Here is a 26,661-nt window from a genome sequence, read left to right on the forward strand (position 1 = left end):
TTACCAAACCAAATTGTTTTCCTTGCCTTAAAGCTGATTTGGTTTGAAAGATATCGTTTTTGCACTGATACAGACCTCTCAGTGTATTTCCCTTTGGCCAGAAGAAAGACCCTGATGATTTATTGCCCCAATAAAATGCCAAGCACAAACACAACTAAATATGCTCTTTTTGTTTTTTAAATTGTATTTTATAAGGTCCATTTGTTATGACCAGTGTCACATAATGAAAGGCATGCAATGATCCATAACACAATAATCACTTCTCACAAATATGCTATTGTGCATTTCTTTCAAAGAACCTGATCTCTCTTTCTGTAAGATCCTCCCTTCCTGTAGCTGTTTAGTTTCGTTTATTATAAACTAGCGAGTGCCCCTCAGTTTACAACAAGGAAAGGAGGAGGACAATGTATGTCTACGATCCTGTGAGGTTCGGACTCAGCCCCCGGGAGAGAGAGGGGATCATAGAGTTGCTGGGATTAATGAATCCTATTGACCTGAATAAACTAGCAAGAACTATCTCCGGGTCTAAGAGAGTGCGCAAGGGGACAGGTAAGGAGACACAGGTAAACATAGAACGCGGGAAATTGGAAAGTGACGATCAGAGGTTCCAATGCTACATTGTATCAGCACCCCCGCATGGTTACAGCGCGGACTCAATGTTTTATACTATCTCTGGAACTCTGCCTCCAGCTTTAGGTCATTCAAACAGGGCTGACAAACTGGGTGAAAGTGAGAGAATGGCAAAGTGAGAGTGAGGGGTTAAAGTGAGAGAGTGAGGGAATGGCAGAGTGAGAGTGAGGGGATGAAAGTGAGAGAGCGAGAGAATGGCAGAGTGAGAGTGAGGGGTGAAAGTGAGAGAGTGAGGGAATGGCAGAGTGAGGGGATGAGAGTGACAGAATGGCAGAGTGAGAGCGAGGGGTGAAAGTGAGAGAGTGAGGGAATGGCAGAGTGAGAGTGAGGGGTGAAAGTGAGAGAATGGCAGAGTGAGAGTGAGGGGTGAAAGTGAGAGAGTGAGGGAATGGCAGAGTGAGAGTGAGGGGTGAAAGTGAGAGAGTGAGGGAATGGCAGAGTGAGAGTGAGGGGTGAAAGTGAGAGAATGGCAGAGTGAGAGTGAGGGGTGAAAGTGAGAGAGTGAGGGAATGGCAGAGTGAGAGTGAGGGGTGAAAGTGAGAGAGTGAGGGAATGGCAGAGTGAGAGTGAGTGAAGGAAAGTGAGAGAGTGAGAGAAAGTGATTGGGCACGAATCTATGCACTGATGCAGTTATATAAGTGTCTCTTCTCCAGGAAATCAATTGGCAAACCTGATGTTTTGCTACAAATGCAATGGAAGACATTTTATATTGTCATAGAATACTTTGTGGTTATGTAATTATGCCGCTACCTATGCACACTGGCACACAAGCACACATAGGTAGTAACATTTATCTTAATTAAGTAGTTATTGTGGATTTATTAGCTCAGGCAATTGTTTCTGCTGGAGTACATGTCAAAACATTCTAGAAACAAGGGAAGTGTGTTTTTTGTGGTTTGAAATATAAACCTACTCGGAAAACGTCTATACAAGGAAATGAAGTGAAAATATTTTTTTATTTCATCTTTGATCTGTAGGATTTGTCTTTTTTTTTCCTTTTCCAATATCAATATAATAGTTGTTAAAAAATAAAAATGTTAATTTGATATGTTACAATCACACACACACACACACACACTTATTATTATTATAATTTTTTAAATATATATATGTTATTATCTTATAATATGCAAAAACCGACTTTGGGCTCAATTCTATGTCTTTTCATGTGCAGTAAACAGTCATCTTACTATTCTGTTGTTTTCAGAAAAATGGTTTGTCAAATGCAATAAATATCTCTTGCCCGCATTTTATTGCATCTTTTTTTTATCATAGGAACCTATTAGGAGTACAATAAATTGTGCCACCTAAATGCTGATTATTTTAAGGGTGGATATATCTACTAAAGGGCGAGGAAGAAGGTTTATCACCTGCTCTTCAATAAACACATCTATCCGTAAATTAGCAACAGACACATTTCAAAAATACTAAAAAGATCCAGTGCCAGTGCCAAGTTCTACCTGCAGCCTGTCCCACCTTCAATGGTGTCTAACTGCAGGGCAGAGCCGGACTACCAATTAAGGGACCAAGGCAGGTGCCTAGGGAGGGCCCTGGCTTAGACAGTGGGCCACCCTGCCCTATTCAAGCCAGCAGGGAGATCAAATCATTGAAGAAGCATTGTGGTCTATACCAATAGCCGCTTCAGATCACTTTAAGAGCACCCCTTGCAGTATCCCCAGCACTTCTTGATGACTCTGAAAGTGACAGCCAGTGCTTGGAGTAACCTTTTCAACTATATACGTTTTCACTAGTTGATGTTGACTCCATGCTTTACGGGACTGAACTGGTTTCCAATGGTCAGTTTTTCACACTCTGGTTCTGTTTTCTCAATATATTAGTTCAATACTAGAGATGTCGCGAACATAAAATTCAGGTATGATGTTGTATCGATCAGGTAGTGTAAGGGTTACGCCCGCTTCACAGTGACAGACCAAACTCCCCGTTTAACGCACCGCAAACAACCGCAAACAGTCAATTTGCACAACCGCAAACTCCCCATTTGCACAAGGTTGGATACCCAGCTATCCATGTCCCGTTCCTTGTCCTCATTGATGTCATTGAAGGCTTTGCAGACCAGGTATCAGTGGTCAGATGGACCCTTGCCCCAACACTATGTGCCAGACATGCCATTACTTCCTTTTGCACAATCGAGTACAGGTTGGGGATTGCCTTTTGTGCAAAGAAATTTCGGCTGGGTACCTTCCACTGCGGTGTCCCAATAGCTACACATTTTTGGAACGCCTCAGACTCAACCAGCTTGTATGGTAAAAGCTGGCGGGCTAAGAGTTCAGACAAGCCAGCTGTCATATCCTGGGCAAGGGGGTGACTTTGTGACATTGGCTTCTTATGCTCAAACATGTCCTTGACAGACACCTGACTGTGGGCAGATGAGCAGGAACTGCTCAAGGCGAGAGACGGAGTGGCGGATGGTTGAGAGGGGGCAAGGAGGACAGCAGTGGTTGACGTGGCTGAAGATGCTGGACCAGGAGGAGGATGGCTACTTTGAGTTTGTGTGCTGCTTGTACTCATGTGTTGATCCCATAGGTGTTTGTGATGTGCGATCATGTGCCTTCGCAAAGCAGTTGTACCTAGGTGGGTGTTGGACTTCCCATGACTCAGTTTCTTTTGGCACAGGTTGCAAATGGCATCGCTGTTGTCAGAGGCAGACACACAAAAAAAATGCCACACTGCTGAGCTCTGCAATGACGGCATTCTGGTGGTGGCAACAGCATGCGTTGATTGGTGTGCTGTCGGGCTGACCCCAGGTGCCGATGCATGCTGTCTGGCTGTGCCACTAGTTCCTTGCGACGACCTCCCCCTGCTTCCAACTCGTCTCCTCCTCCTCTCTGTCTCCCCAGCTGAACTTTCCCCCTGTTCTTCTTCTCTTCTAGCGGGCACCCACGTGACATCCACGGACATCAACCGCTTCACTTGTATCTGACAACTCAGCAAAGGAAGCAGCAGCGGGTACAACATCATCATCATCACACCATACGTCCATGTGTGTAATGCTACCTGACTGAGACATATCCCTGTTATCTACATCCTCTGGCAATAATGGTTGCGCATCACTCATTTCTTCCAACTGATGTGTAAATAACTCCTCTGACAGATCAAGTGAAGCGGCTGTGGTGCTAGTGTTGGTGGTGGCGGCAGGCAGGCGAGTGGTAACTTAAGAGGTGCCGGAAGCTAAGCTGGAGGAGGATGGGGCGTCAAGGTTCCGAGCGGAAGCTGTAGAAGATTGGGTGTCCTGTGTTAGCCAGTCAACTATGTCCTCAGAACTTTTTGAGTTCAGGGTACGTGGCCTCTGAACACTGGGCATTATTCTAGGGCCAAATTTTAATCACAGCACCACGACCACGACAGCCCCTGCGGGGTGTCCTGCCTCTGCCTGTCATTTTTTTTTTTCGATTAGTGGTACTATGCGTGCAAGCTACTGTGACAACAGATATGACTGGCACTGTGCACTGGCAGAAGTTGGCAGAGTAGATGCTGTAGGCCTGACACACATGCTTGCAGACAACTAACTGCTATTCAATCTATTACAGTCAAATTTTTTTTTTTTTAAATGTACACTACTGTTACACCAGATATGAGTTGCACTGGTGTGACAATGTGCCCTGGCAGGCCCTGAAACGCACACGTGTGAAGGAAACTGACTGCTATTATATTACAGTCAAAAAAGTTTTTTGTTTTTTTTAAATGCAAGCTATTGTGACACCAGATATGAGTGGTGGCACTGGGCAAGTGGGCACAGTATACGCTGTGAGCCTGACACACACACTGGCAGGCAGGCAACTGCAATTAGATTACACAGAAGAAAAAAAAAGCAGACTGATGTTCTAGCCCTAAAAAGGGCTTTTTGGGGTGCTGTCCTTACAGCAGAGATCAGATGAGTCCTTCAGGACTGTAGTGGACACTGAATACACTAGCCTAGCTATCGATTTCCCTATTAAATCAGCAGCAGCTACACTGTCCCTCCTCTCACTAAGAATGCAGCTTCCGGGGAGTGGGGCCTAGCTGTCATGGAGGAATAGACGCACTTTGTGTGAGTTCCCTCAATATCTCACTTTAAGCAGCTATCAACAAGCTAATTTCACCCCAGAAGGGGATTACCCAGCAATGTTGCTCCTACCTGACCGACCTGACATGCTTAATAGCGGTCAGCAACTCGACAGAGTCTTACCTCCCCGTGGCAAGTGTGACCTGGTGCTCACCGGGCGGGAGAGGCGGCCGATCTCCCGATCCTGGGATGCCCAGGAGCAGCTACTTCCCGGCAGGAGCTCCATTACCCCCCCCCCCCCCTCGGACCGGTGGGGGTTATCCCGGTCCACCCCTGAGAGGCTGTCTGGAGCTAATGGACACACAGAGCACAGCCACCCAGGCTGACATACTCATCTGCGACTCTCCCAATATGGTGGCAGCCGCGTGTCCTCCTGGTACCAGCAAAGCATGGCAGGATATTGAGTCTAAGCTGGACAGACTCTTTAATCAATTTTGGAAGCAAATAACAAGCAGGAAGCCCCAACAAGCTCCACCACAGCCCCAACAAGCTCCACCACAGCTAAGCGAAGCAGTCCCCGTTAAAATCCACCAACGCAAAAGGCGTCGAAGACGGGACCGGAGGCACAAACAGAAATGCAGAGCCTGCCCCACGTCAAGCACTCGCCTCCACCTTAAGCCACCACAATCCCGCACCGGACGTGAAGCACCCCCGGGACAAATCCAACCACCCGACAAAACAAGCTTCCACCACCTCAAGCCAGAGACTTGCCTTTGTTGTTCCAGGTATCAGGGACTCCCAGGGTCTGCACCTGACGCCCAGAAGGGATCGGATGAGCACAAGCACTAAACAGCAGCCTGCCAAGCATGTCCCACTATAGCCGATCCTCCACACCATGCCTTTGATCACATGAACTGCTCTCTGCACATTAACTAATCGTAAAGTAGCAAGCGTTTAAACATGTCATTATTTCACCTCCTAAAGAGTTTATTGTTGTAGTTCCTTACATGCCTTTACCTTAACCGTTCATGTATTATGTTATTCACTAGTCTCATCTCATGGTGCGACTCACACTTGATTTATAACTAGTGGTGGAGCTGCTGATATAAATACACAGTTGATAACGTGCAAGCTACACCCTAAACATGACAGCCATCTTTCACAACAATGTACTGCTATATACTCATACCCTCAGTGCAACTAGCCATGATATACGCACATTCAGCCTAGCATGCTCAAATATAACACACTTCTATCTAAAAAAAAAAAAGAAAAAAAGAATGCAGCTTCCGAATGAATCTAAAATGGATGCTGTCCAGGAGGTGGGAGGGTCTGGGAGGAAGGGTCTGCTGCTGATTGGCTGGAATGTGTCTGCTGACTGTGAGGTACAGGGTCAAAGTTTACTCAATGATGACGAATAGGGGGCGGACCGAACATCGCATATGTTCGCCATCCGTGGCGAACGCGAACAAGCTATGTTCGCCGGGAACTATTCGCCAGTGAACTGTACGGGACATCTCTATTCAATACATTTTGATGATGCCTTCCGTGTAGTGCATAATTAATTTCTTATGTTTCTTTTTTTCTGTAGCTATTGGTTTAATATTAAAGCGGACTAGAAATGCAGAGCAGCTTTTGAAGAGGAAAAAAGTTTCCCATGAAGTTATTTTTCAATATCTTTGGCAGAAAAATGTTTGTGTGCCAGAAACTTATAAAAAGCCTGATTTGATCAACAATGTACTAATGCTGTGGGGGATTCAAGTGAGTAATATTATTCCAACTGAATTTCTAAATAAAATTTTATGTACTGATTATATCAATGGCAGGCAAACTTAGGGGCTCATGGTTTTCCAACAGCACTATAACATTATACTTATTTAGGCAATTTAAAAATGTATCTTGATTACCTGCATTGGAATAACCACTTCACAGACAACCATTTTTTATTCTACTGTATTACTGTTTTTCTATTTTAGATAAGCTAGTGTGTCTAGGAACAGATAGCTGTTAGCTTGGATATAGATTGGTGCCCTCGAAGACACAAGCTGAGCACCATGTAGTCTAGTACTTATAATACTTCCGAATCTACTTTTTTTCTATACATGCTTAGGCTACTATTCATAGTCTGTTTACTCACTATCCTATATCGTTCTCTTAGACTATTTGCAGCCCTTCTTTTATACCTAATGACTAGGAATATGGCCATCACTCTATTTACTGGGACTCTGTCGTTTTCCGTATTACAAAGTTACGACGCCATCAGTGTTACAATCAGTCAGCTTAATTAACCCCTTAGTGATCAGGCAGTTTTTCTTACCATTAATGACAAGGGCTGTTTTTACATTTCTGCGTTTTTTTGTGTTTAGCTGTAAATTTCCTCCTACTCATTTACTGTACCCACACATATTATATACCGTTTTTCTCGCCATTAAATCGTCTTTCTAAATATACCATTACTTGCATCATATCATATAATTTACTATAACAAAATTTTAAAATATGATGAAAAAATAAAAAAATCCCATGGGGAGACAAAATTATATTTACATAAGCCAGGTGCAAACTATATAAACACTCCCTCAAGTGTTTAAATATAAAAATCCATACATAATATAGAATGCACACTACAACAACTTAATCGTAAAGTACAACAAGACTTTATTCAATAGAAGAATTACAATATCCAACACAAACCAATAATAGACAAAGTATATTATGTGGAATAATTGTATACCGTATATACATTATATATTATATGTGTTCCTTTATATACTTACTGTGTATATTGTGGGGACAATTTAGTGCCGATGGCCATCAGCTGTATGGGGGCTTTACAAGCACACAAATGGGAAGACTGATACAGGTACCCTTGATAAAGGCAACCAGTTGGTGCCGAAACATTGGAGGAGTTGATGACATGTGTTTCTACCTTGGGGCTTGAAAGATTTTTTGGTATAGTATTTTTGTATAACTGTTTGCCTCTTTTTCTGTTCCTTTGTCTGTTATTGGTTTGTGTTGGATATTGTAATTCTTCTATTGAATAAAGTCTTATTGTACTTTACGATTAAGTTGTTGTAGTGTGCATTCTATATTATGTATGAAAAAATTTAAAAAACATACTTTTCCTAACTTTGACCCCCAAAATCTATTACGCATCTACAACCGCCAAAAAACACCCATGCTAAATAGTTTCCAAATTTTGTCCTGAGTTTAGAAATACCCAATGTTAACATGTTCTTAGCTTTTTGTTGCAAGTTATAGGGCTATAAGTACAAGTAGGACACTGTTGTTTCAATATATATATTTTTAAAATGTATCAATAGTGACATTGTAACACTGTTATCTGTCATAAATCTCTGAATCACACCTCACTCGAGTTGAGTGAACCCGGACTGTAAAGTTCGGGTTCGTACCGAACATTATGTTTTTTGCACCCCGGACCCGAACACGGACATATCACTGTATGTTCGGGTTGGAGTTCGGTGTTCGGCGATTTAATGGCGCGTTTTGAAAGGCTGCAGGGCAGCCAATCAACAAGCATTTGACTCGTGTGCCCTTAGAAGCCATCACAGCCATGCCTACTAATGGCATGGCTGTGATTGGCCAGTGCAGCATGTGACACAGGCTCTATATATAAGCTGGAGTCGCGTAGCGCTGCACGCACATGAGCTCTTATCAGTGTATTGAGAGCATGCTGCCGCTGTTAGGGACAAATAGAAGCTTCAAATACTGCTGTCACATTGCAGTTTTAAAACTTAATTTTTTTGGGGTGCTAAAAAGTACATTAGCGGGGTGCACTTCATATCTGAGAGTCAAATAGAAGTGTCAAATACTGCGGTTACAGCGCACTTGTAAAAATTCTAATTGTTTTGGTGCTAAACTGCTTAATAGTAAATTTGGGTCGTGCTCTTCATATCTGAGAGTCAAATAGAACCGTCAAATAGTGCTGTGACATAGCATTTTTAAACATTCACATTTTTTGACTGCTAAATAGTACATTTGCGGCCTGCGGTGCACTTCATATCTGAGAGTCAAATAGAACCGTCAAATACCGTGTTTACAGCGCAATTGTAAACATTCTTATTTTCTGGGTGCTAATCTGCTAAATAGTAAATTCGGGGCGTATTTTTCATATCTGAGAGTCAAATAGAAGCGTCAAATACTGCGGTTACAGCGCACTTGTAAAAATTCTAATTGTTTTAGTGCTAAACTGCTAAATAGTAGATTTGGGGCATGCTCTTCATATCTGAGAGTCAAATAGAAGCGTCAAATAGTGCGGTTACAGCGCAATTGTAAACATTCTTATTTACTGGGTGCTAAACTGCTAAATAGTAAATTTGGGGCGTGATCTTCATATCTGAGAGTCAAATAGAAGCATCAAATACTGCTCTTATAACGCAGTTTGAAACATTCTTATTTTCTGGGTGCTAATCTGCCAAATAGTAAATTTGGGGCGTGCTCTTTATATCTGAGAGTCAAATAGAAGCGTCAAATACTGCGGTTACAGTGCAATTGTAAACATTCTTATTTTCTGGGTGCTAAACTGCTAAATAGTAAATTTGGGGCGTGATCTTCATATCTGAGAGTCAAATAGAAGCGTCAAATACTGCGCTTACAGCGCACTTGTAAAAATTCCAATTGTTTTGGTGCTAAACTGCTAAATAGTAAATTTGGGGCGTGCTCTTCATATCTGAGAGTCAAATAGAACCATCAAATATTGTGCTTACATTGCAGTTGTAAAAATTCTAATTCATTAGGTGCTAAAAAGTCAATTTGATGCCTGCACTTCATATCTGAGAGTCAAAAAGAAGCGTCAAATACTACGGTTATAGCGCACTTGTAAAAATTCTAATTGTTTTGGTGCTAAACTGCTTAACCCCTTAACGCCGTTACGGCGTGCTATGCCGTCACGGGTTAAGTGGGCTTTAACGCCGTTATGACGGCATAGCACGCCGTAACGGCTTGCAGCCCCAGGAGGTAAGTTATACTTACCTCCGCCGCGATCCGCTTCGGGAGGACTGCCTCACAGCCCAGGCAGCCCTCCCACGGCAAATGAGGCCCCCGGGGGCCATGTGATCGCTCTCAAAGAGCGATCACATGGCCCCCTATAGCTGGCTGTGGATATGCCAGCAGGGGGACTGTTTGAAATATCAGACAGTCCCCCTGCTGGTGGGAAGAATTAAAAAAAATAATTAGACATGTGTAAAAATAAAATAAATGCATTTTTATATATATATAATATGTATATATATTATATATAATATATATACATATTATATATATGTAACGTCATACAAAGTGTATTTTAATATTAATATAAGTATATATATTAATATTAAAATACACTTAGAATGACATTACATATATATAATATGTATATATATTATATATATAATAGATGTACATATATATATTATATATAAATACGTATAATTAAAATAATAAATAAATTAAATAATAAAATAAATAAATAAAATATTGAAACAAAATTTAATATAAATTATATATGCATATGTAATTTCATTCTAACTGTATTTTGTTATTAATATATATATATCGGTAACAAAATACACTTAGAATTACATTCTATATATATCTATCTATATATAAAATGCAAATAACCGCAAATATATATATATAGATAAATACATATAATTACATAAAAGATTACATCAGTATACACGTAGAAATTAAATACCTATAAATGCATATATATTAAAATTCTACATGTATATTTAAATCATCTTTTAACGTAATTATGTGATTTGATTAATTAAAATTTGATTGACATGCATGACAACACAGGGAGAAAGTGCAGAGAATTTAATTTGCAAGCACTATATTTGACCCTGTAACTCTCCAAGACACCATAAAACCTGTACATAGGGGGTACTGTTTTACCCGGGAGACTTCGCTGAACTCAAATATTCATGTTTCAAACTGGTAAATTGTATTACAACGATGATATTTTAAGTAAAAGTGACGTTTTTTGCATTTTTTACAAGCGAACTGCACTTTTATGGTCTATATTATTGTTGTAATATGTTTTACTGTTTTAAAACACTAATATTTGTGTTTAGTGAAGTCTCCCGAGAATAACAGTACCCCCCATGTACAGGTTTTATGGTGTTTTGGAACGTTAGAGAGTCACATATAAGGCTTGCATTTCATTTTTTTCACATTGAAATTTGCCAGATTGGTTATGTTGCCTTTGAGAGCGTATGGTAGCCCAGGAATGAGAATTACCCCCATGATGGCATACCATTTGCAAAAGTAGACAACCCGAGGTATTGCAAGCGGGGTATGTCCAGTCTTTCTTAGTAGCCACTTAGTCACAAACACTGGCCAAATATTCGTTTTTTGCTTTTTTCACACAAAAACAAATATGAACGCTAACTTTGGCCAGTGTTTGTGACTAAGTGGCTACTAAAAAAGACTAAACATACCCCACTTTCAATACATTGGCTTGTCTACTTTTTCAAATGGTATGCCATTATGGGGGTAATTCTCATTCCTGGGCTACCACACCGTCTCAAAGGTAACATTACCAATCTGGCAAATTTCAATTTGAAAATGTAATGTTCTATATTTGACCCTGTAACTTTCCAAAACAACATAAAACCTGTTAATGGGGGGTACTGTTGTACTCGTGAGACATCGCTGATTACAAATATGTGCATTTTTTTTGCAGTAAAACCTAACAGTATTATGACATTCACAGTTAAAATGTCAGACGGAAATGCAAATGTAAAAAAAAATCTTATTTTCTCACATTTTTTTTACTTTTATTCATAATAAATGATGTTCCATATATGAATAGTTAATGATAGATTAAAGCCCTGTTTCTCCTGAACAAAATGATATATAATAAGTGTGGGTGCATATAATTTGAAAGAGGGGAACTACGGGTGAACAGACACATAGCGCAAATTCCAGTTTTTGTTTACGTTTTGTTTTGATCAGAACGTGCACTATTGACTCCGTCCTGAAGGGGTTAATAGTAATTTTGGGTCGTGCTCTTCATATCTGAGAGTCAAATAGAACCGTCAAATAGTGCTGTGACATAGCATTTTTAAACATTCCCATTTTTTGGCTGCTAAATAGTACATTTGCGGCCTGCGGTGCACTTCATATCGGAGAGTCAAATAGAACCGTCAAATATTATGCTTACATTGCAGTTGTAAAAATTCTAATACTTTAGGTGCTAAAAAGTCAATTTGATGCCTGCACTTCATATCTGAGAGTCAAAAAGAAGCGTCAAATACTGCTGTCACATTGCAGTTTTCAAACTTAAAATTTTTTGGGTGCTAAAAAGTACATTAGTGGGGTGCACTTCATATCTGAGAGTCAAATAGAAGCATCAAATACTGCGGTTACAGCGCACTTGTAAAAATTAATTGTTTTGGTGCTAAACTGCTAAATAGTAAATTTGGGGCATGCTCTTCATATCTGAGAGTCAAATAGAACGTCAAATAGTGTGCATACATTGCAGTTGTAAAAATTCTAATTCTTTAGGTGCTAAAAAGCAAATTTTTTGGGTGCTAAAAAGTACATTAGTGGGGTGCACTTCATATCTGAGAGTCAAATAGAAGCATCAAATACTGCGGTTACAGCGCACTTGTAAAAATTAATTGTTTTGGTGCTAAACTGCTAAATAGTAAATTTGATGCCTGCACTTCATATCTGAGCGTCAAATAGAAGCGTCAAATACTGTGTTTACAGCGCACTTTGACAAATTCCCATTTTTTTGCTCCTAAGAAGTACATTTAGAGTGTGCTCTTCATATCTGAGAGTCAAATAGAAGCGTCAAATACTGTGGTTACAGTGCAATTGTAAACATTCTTATTTTCTGGGTGCTAATCTGCTAAATAGTAAATTTGGGGCGTGCTATTCATATCTGAGAGTCAAATAGAAGCGTCAAATACTGCGGTTACAGCGCACTTGTAAAAATTCTAATTGTTTTGGTGCTAAACTGCTAAATAGTAAATTTGGGGCATGCTCTTCATATCTGAGAGTCAAATAGAGCGTCAAATAGTGCGGTTACAGCGCAATTGTAAACATTCTTTATTTTATGGGTGCTAAACTGCTAAATAGTAAATTTTTTGGCTGCTAAATAGTAAATTTGCGGCCTGCGGTGCACTTCATATCTGAGAGTCAAATAGAACCGTCAAATACTGTGATTTAGAGAAGAAAAACGAAACGAATCTGTCCCAGTATGGTACTAAGAAATCTGTCCCAATATTACAATGAAAAGGGAACAATAAATACTTTATTAATAAATACAAAAACAAACTGGTGATGAGTCACTAGGTGCTAATGCCTACAGGTGCTAATGGCTCGATGGACACTAGCTGAGGCAGAAGGTGTGACTGATACCGTTTATAACATAAAGAGTATCCCCAAACTGGAGGGGAGTAAACAAGACATACACAAATAAAAATGGGTGTCAGAAGGAGGCGGACATTAATACCTCACAGTCATAGGCGTGCGCAGCCTGTTGCATTAGGGTGTGCACCCTAAAGCACAAACACACACGCCGCGTATATATGTATTTTTATATACACATACACACACACATACATACATACACACACACATATATATATACATACATATACATGTATATATATATATATATATATACAAATATACATAGGTGCAGTGTGTGATTGTGAGCGGTGCAGCGTGTAAGGGGTGCAGTGAGTGTGATTGCGAGGAGTACAGTGTGGTGTAATTGTGAAGGGTGCAGTGTGTTATTGTGAGGGTTACAGTGTATGTAATTGTAAGGGGGGCAGTTTGTGTAATTGTGAGGGATTCAGTGTGTGTGGGGTACAGTGTGTATGGTTGTGAGGGGTGCACTGTGTGGGCGACAGGGGTTAGGAGGGTGGAGGGGCAAAGACAGGGGTTGGGGTAGAGGGACAGGAGGTAGGGGGGTGGAGGGGCAGTGACAGGAGGTAGCGGGAGTAGACGGTTAGTGACAGGGGTTAGGGGGTAGAGGGGGAGTAACGGGTTAGGGGGATAGAGGAGTAGTGACAGGGGTTAGGGGGATAGAGGGGTAGTGACAGGGGGTGGGGGAGTGGAAGGGCAGTAACAGGGGTTAAGGGGGTGGAGAGGCAGTGACATGGGTTAGGGAGGTAGAGGGGCAGTGACAGGTGTTAGGGGTAGAGGGGTAGTGACAGGGGATAGAGGGGTAGTGACAGGGGTTAGGGGGGCAGTGACAGGGGTTAGGGGGGTAGTGACAGGGCTTAGGGGGGTAGTGTCAGGGGTTAGGGGGGTAGTGACAGGGGTTAGGGGGTAGTGACAGGGGTTAGGGGGTAGTGATAGGGGTTAGGGGGTTAAAGGGGTAGTGACAGGGGTTAGAGGGGTAGTGACAGGGGTTAGAGAGGTAGTGACAGGGGTTGGAGGGGTAGTGACAGGGGTTAGAGGGGTAGTGATGGGTTAGGGGGGTAGTGACAGGGGTTAGGGGGTAGTGACAGGGGTTAGGGGGTTAGAGGGGTAGTGACAGGGGTTAGAGAGGTAGTGACAGGGGTTGGAGGGGTAGTGACAGGGGTTAGAGGGGTAGTGATGGGTTAGGGGGGTAGTGACAGGGGTTAGGGGGTAGTGACAGGGGTTAGGGGGTTAGAGGGGTAGTGACAGGGGTTAGAGGGGTAGTGATGGGTTAGGGGGGTAGTGACAGGGGTTAGAGGGGTAGTGATAGGTTAGGGGGGTAGTGACAGGGGTTAGAGGGGTAGTGACAGGGGTTAGTGACAGGGGTTAGGGGGGTGGAGGGGTAGTGACAGGGGTTAGAGGGCTAGGGACAGGGGTTAGGGGGTATGGGGGCAGAGGCAGGGTGGGGGGGGCAGTGAGTGACAGGGGACAGAGGGGGGTTTAAATACCTGCCCTGGTGGTCCAGTGGGCGCCCTCTCTCTTCAGTCTGCAGCTCCGCCGGGAGTGAGCTGCAGACCACATGGTGAGTCTCGCGATCTCCAGGCAGAGCGTTGCCGCGGCAACGCTCTGACAGGCTGGAGATCGCGAGACACCTCAGTCTGCAGCTCACTCCCGGCGGAGCTGCAGACTGAGGCTGAATCTCCATCAGGGCAGACGGACAGGAGGGGCCTCTCACCCGGCGGCATTGTGGGCAAGCCGCCGGGCCCCCTCCTGTGTCGGGTCCTCGGTCATAGACCGAGGACCCGACATGTCAGTCTGCCCAGAGGCAGTGCAGCACGGAGGTGTGATTTCAGGAGCGTTTAGCATTGAAAGAACTTAAATCACTTGATAACATCATCATCAAGCCAGCCGATAAGGGGGAAAATATCGTCCTACTAAATAGACAAGAATACATTAACATGTGTATGACCCATCTGGACGACAATTCCTGTTATAGGACTCTCCCCCTGGACCCAACCCCCAAGTTCATCAGTGAACTAAAAACCCTGTTAGTGGACGCCAACACAGAACAGGTCATAACTTTAGACGAGCTTAAATTTCTCCTACCACACCACAATCCGACAATTGCCACTTTTTACTGTTTACCAAAAGTGCACAAGGGCACCCGACCGCCACCTGGAAGACCCATTGTATCTGGCAACAATTGTCTGATGGAACGTCTCAGCCAGTATCTAGATACAATTCTACATCCTATGGTACTCACCCTACCCTCCTATCTTCAGGACACTAAAACAACTCTACAACTTCTACAAGATATGACAGTTCCTCCCTACACTATGTTGGCCAGTCTAGACGTAGTTGCCCAGTACACCAACATTCCCCATCATATGGGACTCAAAGCTTGTAAATATTTTTTGGAAAACACCTCCTATAACGACTCTCAGAAAAAGTTCTTCATCTCTGCTCTACACTTTGTACTGACCCATAATTATTTCACCTTTAATGGACAGTACTACTTACAAATCTCTGGGACCGCTATGGGCACTACTTGTGCACCCACATATGCTAACCTATTCTTGGGATGGTGGGAGCAGCATGTCATCACATCAGACGGATTTAGCCAATTTCACGGCTATGTTCTGAGCTGGCACAGATATATCGACGACGTGCTGCTCCTATGGACAGGCTCCATACAGACTTTTGAGGAATTTGTTGAGGCTCTTAATGAGAATGAGATCAACCTGAAATTGACACACATGATCGATGAACACGAATTGGTGTTTCTTGATCTTAAAATCATACTAACTGAGGATGGCACCATTCAGACAGAACTATTTAGGAAGTCCACCTCCACCAACAGCCTCCTTCATTGGGGCAGTCACCACCCCTACAGGCTAAAAGCATCCATTCCATTCAGCCAGTATCTACGGGCAAGAAGAAACTGCTCAGAAAAACATACTTACTACAATGAATGTCAACTCTTAAGATCTAAATTCAAAGAATTAGGGTACCCAAACCGTGTCCTGAAAAAAGCTTTTCAACGGGCCAGTGGCATTGATAGACACCTGAGCCTGACCACAACCGGACCAAAATCAGAATCAAAGACTCCTAGGTGCATTGCCACTTTTGATCAAGGCTGGAATACCATGTCACACATACTCGACAACAATTGGCCCATCCTACTCCACAACCCATTCCTAAAAAATATTTTACCCTCTCATCCACCCCTTACGGCACGTAGACCCACGAATCTTCAGGACCTTCTTGTCCACAGTCATCTCACATTACCTGCCCCACCTACCAATTGGCTATCAAATACTAAGGGCACGTACAAATGCGGTCATTGTAAGGCATGTCAGTACATCACTCCATCCAAAACTGTGCAATCTACACAATGTAACCACTAATGCTTTGGTGAACTGCAGCACTACACGGGTTATTTATTTAATAACGTGCAGCTGCGGCACCCAATACATAGGCAAGACATTTCAACAGTTTCGGAGGAGAATTTTACAACATATCAACTCCGTCAATAACATCATTTCCCCCACACCAGTGGCCAGACACATCATCAACTTTCACGATGGCAAAGTTGAAAACTTAAGTTTTCAGGCAATAGAAAGATTATTGCCCAACCCTAGAAAAGGCAACTTTAACAAAATTTTGTTGCAAAAAGAATCCAAATGGATCTATCTCTTCAAGACATTGGTCCCACATGGATTGAATGAAGAATTTAATTATACTGCATTCATCCATTAGTTATCAGCGCTTGTTCAGCGATCAATCCATATTATTCTTTTACAAAAACACTCTAACCATCACATGGTCACTTAGGAGACATCCCTTCTCAAATTATTTGTTAACTGTTCCATATGGACCCTTTATTATTTACCACTAGTTAAACCTATATATAATTGGGGTATCTCTCTACATGGCCACTACAGTCTTGTATCAACCTCTTTGTGACAACCATTCAATTCCTGAAAGGGAATACTCTGAATCAGTTTTGGAAACATTGTAACCAATCCTGTTCCCCTCCAACCCTGAGGACTTTTAGTACCAGGACTATCACATCCTGTTTTCCCCTAATTCTCATATCACATTCTATGTACATAACCACTAGCCCCAAGACTGAGGGCTAATTCACATTACTAGGTCTCTAGGCATCACACCAGCCTACCGACACTACTATCACCCTTACTAACATTGAAACGCTTTCGTTTCACTCTATGTGATCAAATTGAGCCACCGTAGCCTCCTACGTTAGTGGCTGACGTCATCGCCATGTTAGGTCCAATGAGCATCTCCGGCGGGTTATTTAAACCTATTCAGCCTGGGGAGTCATTTCTCCCTGATGAGCCTCTGCTCGGCGAAACGCGCGTCGGGGCTTTGGACATTGTATCCGGCTTAAACAACAAATGTTCGTGGGCGACCGTGTCCTTCCAGCATCAAGCTATATCGCTATAACCTGGATACATTTCTGTTTGACTACCAAATCATATGTTCTCAGACTACTGGGTTAAGTCTTATCTTTAGCCCAGTTTCGAGATTAATATAGACAGGAGACTTAATTTAATTTACTTTATTGACAGGTGCCCTTGTAGGCACAGTTTAGCGGGACAGTTAGACGGGTACCTCGGCAGTAAACTTTTTGATAGGTGCCCCCGAAGGCACAGTTTAGGTGCTCATCCACCGTCTTCCACTGCAGCTAGCTAGCTCGTAATTCACAGTCAGGTGCCCTTGAAGGCACAGTCTAGGAATTCAGTAGGAATCTTACTGTATACTACTTCTATCGGGTGCCCTGCACAGAGGCATCAGCACAGCATAAGAGGGAACAGGGTGCAAAAGCGGAGCGGCCGTCCCCTAGCGCTTGTCAGCATGTATTATCTTTAGAATTCCCACAGTTATCCAAGTAACAGTTGAAGCGATAAAAAGAACCATAACAGATTTAACGAGTCATTTGCAGTTTTGTAGTCCGGTGACCGGGACCCAGACACTGTCTGGGTGGCGGTCGGACGACCGGGACCCAGTATGCCCGATGTTGAAGTTAGGAGTCACAGTGTGGAATGGATTAGCAGGGTCTGGTGTTGAGCACCAGCGTTTGTGCGGCCACATACCAGGACCCTGATGCAGCTTCAGTAAAAAGAGTACTGGATACCAGAAGCCATCACCAGACTGATCCGCAACTTGGAACAGGATGTGACATTTACTGTAGCGGCTGTGTGAGCTTTCGCACGTAACTTTGGCCTTCCCGCTCACCGCCTCATATGCGACGTGCCCACAAGGTGGAACTCCACCTTGCACATGCTGGAGAGACTGTGCGAGCAGCAGCAGGCGATAGTGGAGTTTCAGCTGCACCACTCACGGGTCAGTCGCTCTGCACCAGACTTGCCCTCCAATTGATCAGAGTTAAAGGATTTCAAGTGTACTCATCAAAATTACAGGGCCTCTAAAGAGTTGTTATTTGTCGTCACTACCTTCCCGCGAGTGGGTCATTTGCTGCCTTCCTTGCATGTGGTAGCCGTTTCTCAGACTCCCTCTCCGGAATCGAACCCTGATTCCCCGTTACCCGTTGTCACCATGGTAGGCGCAGTAAATGGCATTGAAAGTTGATATGGATGACATACGAATGCGTTGTCGCCTTGTTGTTGGGGAGCCCATTGAAAAAGTGCTCTAGCATGATGAGCTGGGTGATCTCCTCCGAGAACTTGGCTTGATGGGAGTTCAGACAGTTCTGGGTGGCCTTTGTGATGCGGCATGCCCACTCCGCATGGGAGTCCTTCTCCCCTTTCCGGGTCTCCCTAAACTTTCGGCGGCATTGCTCGGGGGTGACCGCATACCGGGCCAGGAGGATTTGGGTAATAAAGGGATAGTCTCTGATCTGCTCTTCTGGTACAGCCTGGTAAATATCCGCTGCCTTCCCCAATAGTTTGCTGGCCAGGATGGTGACCCAGTCGCCGGGGTCCACGTCTTGGAGTAGGCACTGGCGCTCAAAGTCTTGTAAAAAGTCATAAATGCCTTCTTCTGCTTCCTTGAACTCTTTGAAGGCATTGTATGGTAGCTTGTGGGCCAGGGTGGTTGTGCTTCCTGGCGCCCTCTGCTCCCTTCTTCCTTCATCTGGGTTATGGAGGTAGCCCTCTGTCTATTTGCAAGGACATAGGCTTGCACCTCCAAAAAGGTCCTGCTGACAATCTCCTCTGAGGGTGGCTCTCTGTAATATGCCAGGCGCTGTTCCACCTCCTTGCGCACTTCCCCCTCATCTCCGGCCCCTGGCTGGGGTTCATTGCCTCACTGCGTGCCTGGTCGTCCTCCATGAGCGCAGCAGTCATTTTGGCCTTGTTACGCCCACCAGGTGTTATTCCTCTGGCTCCACACAAGTCCTGCAGTGTAGGTCGCTTTAGAGCACTGTAGTCCATCGGTCTGTTGGCAGGGACATGGGATCCCGCCGCTTGCCACCAATTGAAGCGGGACCTGTGTAACCGATGGTTATCCCCTTTGATTAGAATAGGTCAGACCCATTTCCCCAGTAACCGGATGGGACACAGTTCCAGGATACAACGTTTGACAATTTTTATTTGGGTACACAGCTTTGCCTCCTCTTCCTACTCCGCTTCCTCCTCCTCTACCACCTCCTCATCCGGTCAGCGTAACACCTTCACCACCAACTTCAGCACAGCCAGCGGGAAACGACAGCAGGCTGTTTTAAAACTCATATGTTTGGGGGAAAAACCCCACACCACGCAGGAGCTTTGGACAGGCATGGAACAACAGACCAATGATTGGTTGTTGCCCCTGAGCCTCAAGCCCGGCCTGGTAGTGTGCGATAATGGGCGAAATCTCGTAGCAGCTCTGGGCCTCGCCGGTGCATGTGCTAAATTTGGTAGTGCACAAATTCCTGAAAAACTACCCAGATATATCAGAGCTGCTGCAGAATGTGCAGGCCGTCTGTGCGCGCTTTTGGCGTTCTCACCCTGCTGCTGCTCGCCTGTCTTCCTGCCTTCCCGCTCACCGCCTCATGAGACTGTGCGAGCAGCAGCAGGCGATAGTGAAGTTTCAGCTGCAGCATGCACGGGTCAGTCGCTCTGCGGAACAGAGTTTTCTTTTTTTATATGTCCCAATATTTTGGGGGCTACCCCAATTCAAATATATATATATATATATATATATATATAAAAAACAGTGTTGGCTACCTCCTCCTCCTCCACCGGTGCTTCCACCTAAACCGCCATGGTCATCGCCTCCTCAAACTATGGGTCACTTAGTATAAACTATGTACACAATAGCAGAGGCTTGTGAAGGCCTTTTCTCCATCAGGAGTTGAGCTCAGTTTGAACAATGAAAGAGAATACCCTGCACTCCAACCCTCTCTCAAATGGATAATTATGGTGATCCTCCTGACAGCCATGCTTTAGATTTTGATTTATGTTCTTCCAAAGCTAAAATCAAAGATTCCATCTAGTGCTATTTTATGGCTCAGCTGTATTTTAAATTTTTAGGTATTTAATGTTATTTTAAGTGATTTCCCTATCTACATTTGTTCGGGTTCACATTGACTTCAATGGGGTTTGGGTTCGGGGTCAAGTTCAGGGTCAAGTTCGATCCCGAACCCGGACCTTTTTTTAAAGTTTGGCCGAACCCGCCGGACCCGAACATCCAGGTGTCCGCTCAACTCTACACCTCACATGTACATATTTTTTTAAAGAAGACAACCCAGAGTATTCAATATGTCCAGTGTTTTGTTAGTAGTCACAAACACTGGCCAAAGTTAGCATTTATATTGGTTTGTGTGTTAAAAATGCAAAAAACAATTATGAACGCTAACTTTGTGACTAATTAGCTACTACAAAGGACTGAACATACCCCATTTGCAATACCTTGGGTGGTCTTCTTTTGTAAATGGTATGCCATCATGGAGGTAATTCTCATTCCTGGGCTTCCATACGCTCTCAAAGGCAACATAACAATCTGGCAAATTTCAATGTGAAAAAATGGGAAATCAAGCCTTATATTTGACCATTTAACTTTCAGAAACACTATAAAACCTGTACATGGGGGATACTGTTATACTTGGGAGACTTCGCGGAATACAAATATTAGTGTTTCAAAACAGTAAAATGTATCACAACAAATGATATCATCAGTAGAAGTGGCCTTTTGGGTATGGAACATGCAAAAACTGTCACTTTTACTGACAATATCATCGCTGTGATATGTTTTACTGATTTCAAGCCAACCAATCAGAGTACTCTGTGTCATTTTACACAGCGTGGGAAAATTCCAAAGAACTTTCCCACGCTGTGTAAAATGACTAGCACTCTGATTGGTTTAATTCCAAGTCAACCAATTAGAGTGTTCTGAATCAAATTGCAGGATGTGGGAAGGCTTTATAAGCCCTACCCCACCCTGCAGGGCTCAGTTTGCGCCGTGCCCTCGCCACGTGAAGATGGATAATTTTTTTAGCGTTGTGTTTTTTTCTTTTTCGTTGGATTTTTTTGCGCTCTGTTTTTTTTGTTTTTGTTTTTTACAAGTTTTTAGTTTTTTTTTAACAATGGGCTGAAAAATGAAGATTTTAGAAAAAAAAGACATCAAATGGTAAGTTTAATTTTTTTTTACAGGCACTTAGTTCTTTTATTTCCCCCTCACTATTTTTAGGGTGAGGGGGGCAGGTAGGGGTCTAATAACTTTTGTTTTGGGTGGGGGAGTGACTAGGGACTTGGGGAGGGGGACAATTTCATTTAGTGTTTAATTCGTATTTTCTCCCATTTTTTTTTATATTTTTACCTAAATATTAGATGTTAAATGAAAGCCCTGTTTCCCCTGAACAAAATGATATATATAATAAGTGTGGGTGCACATAATATGAAAGAGGCGAATTACACCTGAACAGACATATAGAGCAAATGCCAGGTTTTGTTTGCGTTTTGTTTTGATCACAAGTCCGTGTACATTTGGCTCACTCCTTCAGGGGTTAACACTCTAACAACCTTAGTTAACCCCTTAACGCCGTTACGACGTGCTATGTCGTCATGCTTTAAGTGGGCTTTAAAGCCGTTGTGACGGCATAGCACGCCGTAACGGCTTTGAGCCCTGGAGCGCCCGGGATACTTACCTTCCCGGCGCTCCGCTTCGGGAGGACTGCCTCACAGCCCAGGCAGCCCTCCCATGGCAAATCAGGCCCCCAGGGGCCATGTGATCGCTCTCAAAGAGCGATCACATGGCCCCCTATAGCTGGCTGTGGATCTGCCAGCAGGGAGACTGTCTAAAATATCAGACAGTCCCCCTGCTGGTAGGTAGTGTAAAAAAAAATTATTAGACAGGTTATAAAATAAATTAAATGCATTTATATATATATAATATATGTATATATATTATATATATAATATATATGTATATTATATATATTTAACGTCATACATAGTGTATTTTAATACTAATTTAAGTACATATATTAGTATTAAAATACACTTAGAATGACGTTACATATATATAATATACATATATTATATATATAATAGATATGTACACATATATTATATATATACATACGTATAATTACAATAATAAATAAATAAAATAATAAAATTCATAAATAAAATATTGAAACAAAATTTAATATAAATTATATATACATATGTAATTTCATTCTAACTGTATTTTGTTATTAATATATATATATATATTGGTAACAAAATACACTTAGAATGACATTCTATATATATCTATCTATATATAAAATGCAAATAACCGCAAATATATATATATATAAATAAATACATATAATTACATAAAAGATTACATTAGTATACACGTAGAATTTAAATACCTATAAATGCATATATATTAAAATTCTACGTGTATATTTAAGTAATCTTTTAACATAAATAGGTGATTTGATTAATTAAAATTTGATTGACATACCTGACAACACAGGGAGAAAGTGCTGAGAATTTAATTCGCAAGCACTATATTTGACCCTGTAACTCTCCAAGACAACATAAAACCTGTACATGGGGGGTACTGTTTTACTCGGGAGACTTCGCTGAACTCAAATATTAGTGTTTCCAATTGGCAAAAAACGAACTGCACTTTTATGGACTATATTATTGTTGTAATATGTTTTACTGTTTTAAAACACTAATATTTGTGTTTAGTGAAGTCTCCCGAGAATAACAGTACCCCCATGTACAGGTTTCATGGTGTTTTGGAAAGTTAGAGAGTCACATATAAGGCTTGCATTTCATTTTTTTGACATTGAAATTTGCCAGATTGGTTATGTTGCATTTGAGAGCATATGGTAGCCCAGGAATGAGAATTACCTCCATGATGGCATACCATTTGCAAAAGTAGACAACCCAAGGTATTGCAAGTGGGGTATGTCCAGTCTTTAAGTGGCTACTAAAAAAGACTAAACATACCCCACTTTCAATACCTTTGGTTGTCTACTTTTTCAAATGGTATGCCATTATGGGGGTAATTCTCATTGCTGGGCTACCACACCGTCTCAAAGGTAACATTACCAATCTGGCAAATTTCTATTTGAAAATGGAACGTTCTATATTTGACCCTGTAACTTTCCAAAACACCATAAAACCTGTTAATGGGGGATACTGTTGTACTCGTGAGACATCGCTGATTACAAATATGTGCATTTTTGTGCAGGAAAACCTAACAGTATTATGACATTCACAGTTAAAATGTCAGACGGAAATACAAATTTAACCCCTTAAGGACGGAGGACGGTTCAGGACCGTCATCGGCATTTTTGCGTTGCCGACCGGTGACGGTCCTGAACCGTCCTAACCGTCCAATGTACTTACCCGATCGCCGTCGTTCCCCCGGTGGCGATCGGCGGTGCTCCCGTTGTGGGGAGACTGCCTGCAGCCCAGACAGTCTCCCCATGGCGGTTTAGGACCCCTGTGGCCATGTGATCGCCCAACAGGGCGACCACATGGTCACAATAGGTGTCCAAGTATCTGCCTGCAGGGGGACTGTCTGTGCTGACAGTCTCCCTGCAACTGTAAAATCAGTGTAAAATCAGAAAAAAAATTAAAGTGAAAGTTAATAAAAAAAAAATATTATTATATATGTGTATATATGTATGATATATAGACATATATTATACCTATATAATATATGTCTATATATCATATATATAATGTCATGCTAAGTGTATTTTTATATTAATATGTACATATATTAATATAAAAATACACTTATAATTAAATTACAGACGTATATATATATAATATATATAATAACTATATATATTGTATATATATATTGTTATAAAATACGAATAATAAGTAATTTAAATTAAATTAAAAAAATGTAAAATAATAATAAAAATTTTTAAAAAAATTATTTATCTATACGAAATTTTATTCTAACTGTATTTTGATATTAATATATATATATATATTTATATCAAAATACACTTAGAATGAAATTGTATATAAATCTATGTATATATAAATAAATAAAAAGAATGCGAACTATTCATATGTCCATATACAAAATTACATAAATAATTATATAAATATACACGTAGACTTCAAATATATAAATATGCATATATATTTAAATTCTACGTGCGTATTTATGTAATATTTTTACATAATTAAGTTATTTTATTGATTGCAATTTAAGGGACCTGCCTGCCAACCCAGGCCGAAAGTCCAGAGAATTTAAATTGCTATCACTGTATTTTACCCTGTAACGTTCTACAACACCCTAAAACCTGTACATGGGGGTACTGTTTTACTCGGGAGACTTCGCTGAACACAAATATTAGTGATTCAAAACAGTAAAACATATCACAGGGATGATATTGTCAGTGAAAGTGACTTTTTTTTGCATTTTTCACACACAAACAGCACTTTTACTGATTATATAATTGTTGTGATACATTTTCCAGTTTTGAAACACTAATATTTGTGTTCAGCAAAGTCTCCTGAGTAGAACAGGACCCCCCATGTACAGGTTTTATAGCGTTTTTGAAAGTTCAGGGTCAAATATATGGGTCAAATATTTTTACATTGAAAACGGCCAGGTTGGTTACGTTGCCTTTGAGAGCGTATGGTAGCCCAGGAATGAGAATTACCCCCATGATGGCATACCATTTGCAAAAGAATACAACCCAAGGTATTGCAAATGGGGTATGTCCAGTCTTTTTTAGTAGCCACTTTGTCACAAACACTGGCCAAAATTAGCGTTCACACACAAACAAATATGAACGCTAACTTTGGCCAGTGTTTGCGACTAAGTGGCTACTAAAAAAGTCTGGACATACCCCATATTGAATACCTTGGGTTGTCTACTTTTAAAAAAATATGTACATGTGGGGTGTTATTTAGCGATTTATGACAGATAATAGTGTTACAATGTCACTATTGATACATTTTAAAAATGTATGTTTTGAAACCGCAATATCCTACTTGTACTTATAGCCCTATAACATGCAAAAAAATAGCAAAAAGCATGTAAACACTGGGTATTTTTGAACTCAGGACAACATTTTGAATCTATTTAGCAGTTTTTCACTGTCAAAAGTCAAAAAACGTGTATTTTTTTCAATTTTTCATCATATTTTTTAATTTTTTTAAAATTAAATTACATGAGATTATATAAATAATGGTATGTAAAGAAAGCCCCTTTTGTCCTGAAAAAAACAATATATAATTTGCATGGGAACAGTAAATGAGAGAGCGGAAAATTACAGCTAAACACAAACACCACAAAAGTGTAAAAAGATGCCTGGTCGCAAATGTACAACATCGCAAAAACAGTCCGGTCCTTAAGGGGTTAAAAAAAAATCTTATTTTCTCACATTTTTTTAAAATTTTATTCATAATGAATTATGTTCCATATATGAATAGTTAATGATAAATTAAAGCCCTGTTTCTCCTGAACAAAATGATATATAATAAGTGTGGGTGCATATAATATGAAAGAGGGGAACTACGGGTGAACAGACATATAGCGCAAATTCCAGTTTTTGTTTACGTTTTGTTTTGATCAGAACGTGCACTATTGACTCCGTCCTGAAGGGGTTAAAGTGTCAAAATAAAACAAGTGCACTGTGCTTTAGTCATTGCAAAAAACTTTGTGCAAAAAACAGCAACTAAGTGCAATTTTATTAAAAGCTCTTATAAGGAGCTGCTTTTTATAATAATTTTTATATTATTAGATTTTGTTTTGGTATGCATTTTAAAAGGAGCTGCTTTTTCTAATATTTTTTATAATAATATTAGATTAGCTTTTTGGCACATCTTTAAATATTTATATTTTTAGACATTGGTTAGCACTTTTTTTTTACTTGTTTTGTTAAATATGTACTGTATGTGTTTTGTTATGTATATGTGTGGGAAGTCTGTGATGTTATGTGAGTGTGGGCTGTACACCGTGTTTAGCATGCATTTTTGTTTGTGGTATGGTATTTGAAGTGGTTGGCTTATAGGGTTTTGTGTGTGAACTTGAGCTGTTCATTGTATTGTGTGCATTTTTTTGTGGCAGAAGCTGTTTGTGAAGTTGTATGTGTGGATTTTTTGTGGTATTGTGTGTAGAGATATACTGTATAGTCAACCATTTAGAAGTCTTGACTCTTTCGTGGAATTTAGCTAAACCCGAAGACTATTGTGGGTTCCTTATCTGATCTTCTGTTC

The 26,661-nt window shown here is 41.3% G+C and overlaps 1 protein-coding gene across 1 annotated transcript in view; it reads left to right on the plus strand.

The window, feature by feature from the left end:
* Positions 1-339: 339 nt before the first annotated feature.
* LOC134587118 (uncharacterized protein C3orf38 homolog) overlaps positions 340-26,661 on the plus strand; it is a 30,183-nt gene continuing 3,861 nt past the window's right edge. The window contains exons 1-2 of the mRNA XM_063443261.1: positions 340-549; positions 6,225-6,394. Of these exons, the coding sequence (XP_063299331.1) occupies positions 405-549; positions 6,225-6,394 (315 nt within the window). The 5' untranslated portion in view covers positions 340-404. The remainder of the gene's footprint in view (positions 550-6,224; positions 6,395-26,661) is intronic.

Source organism: Pelobates fuscus, chromosome 1 (genome assembly GCF_036172605.1).
Source record: "Pelobates fuscus isolate aPelFus1 chromosome 1, aPelFus1.pri, whole genome shotgun sequence".
Taxonomy (NCBI): domain Eukaryota; kingdom Metazoa; phylum Chordata; class Amphibia; order Anura; family Pelobatidae; genus Pelobates; species Pelobates fuscus.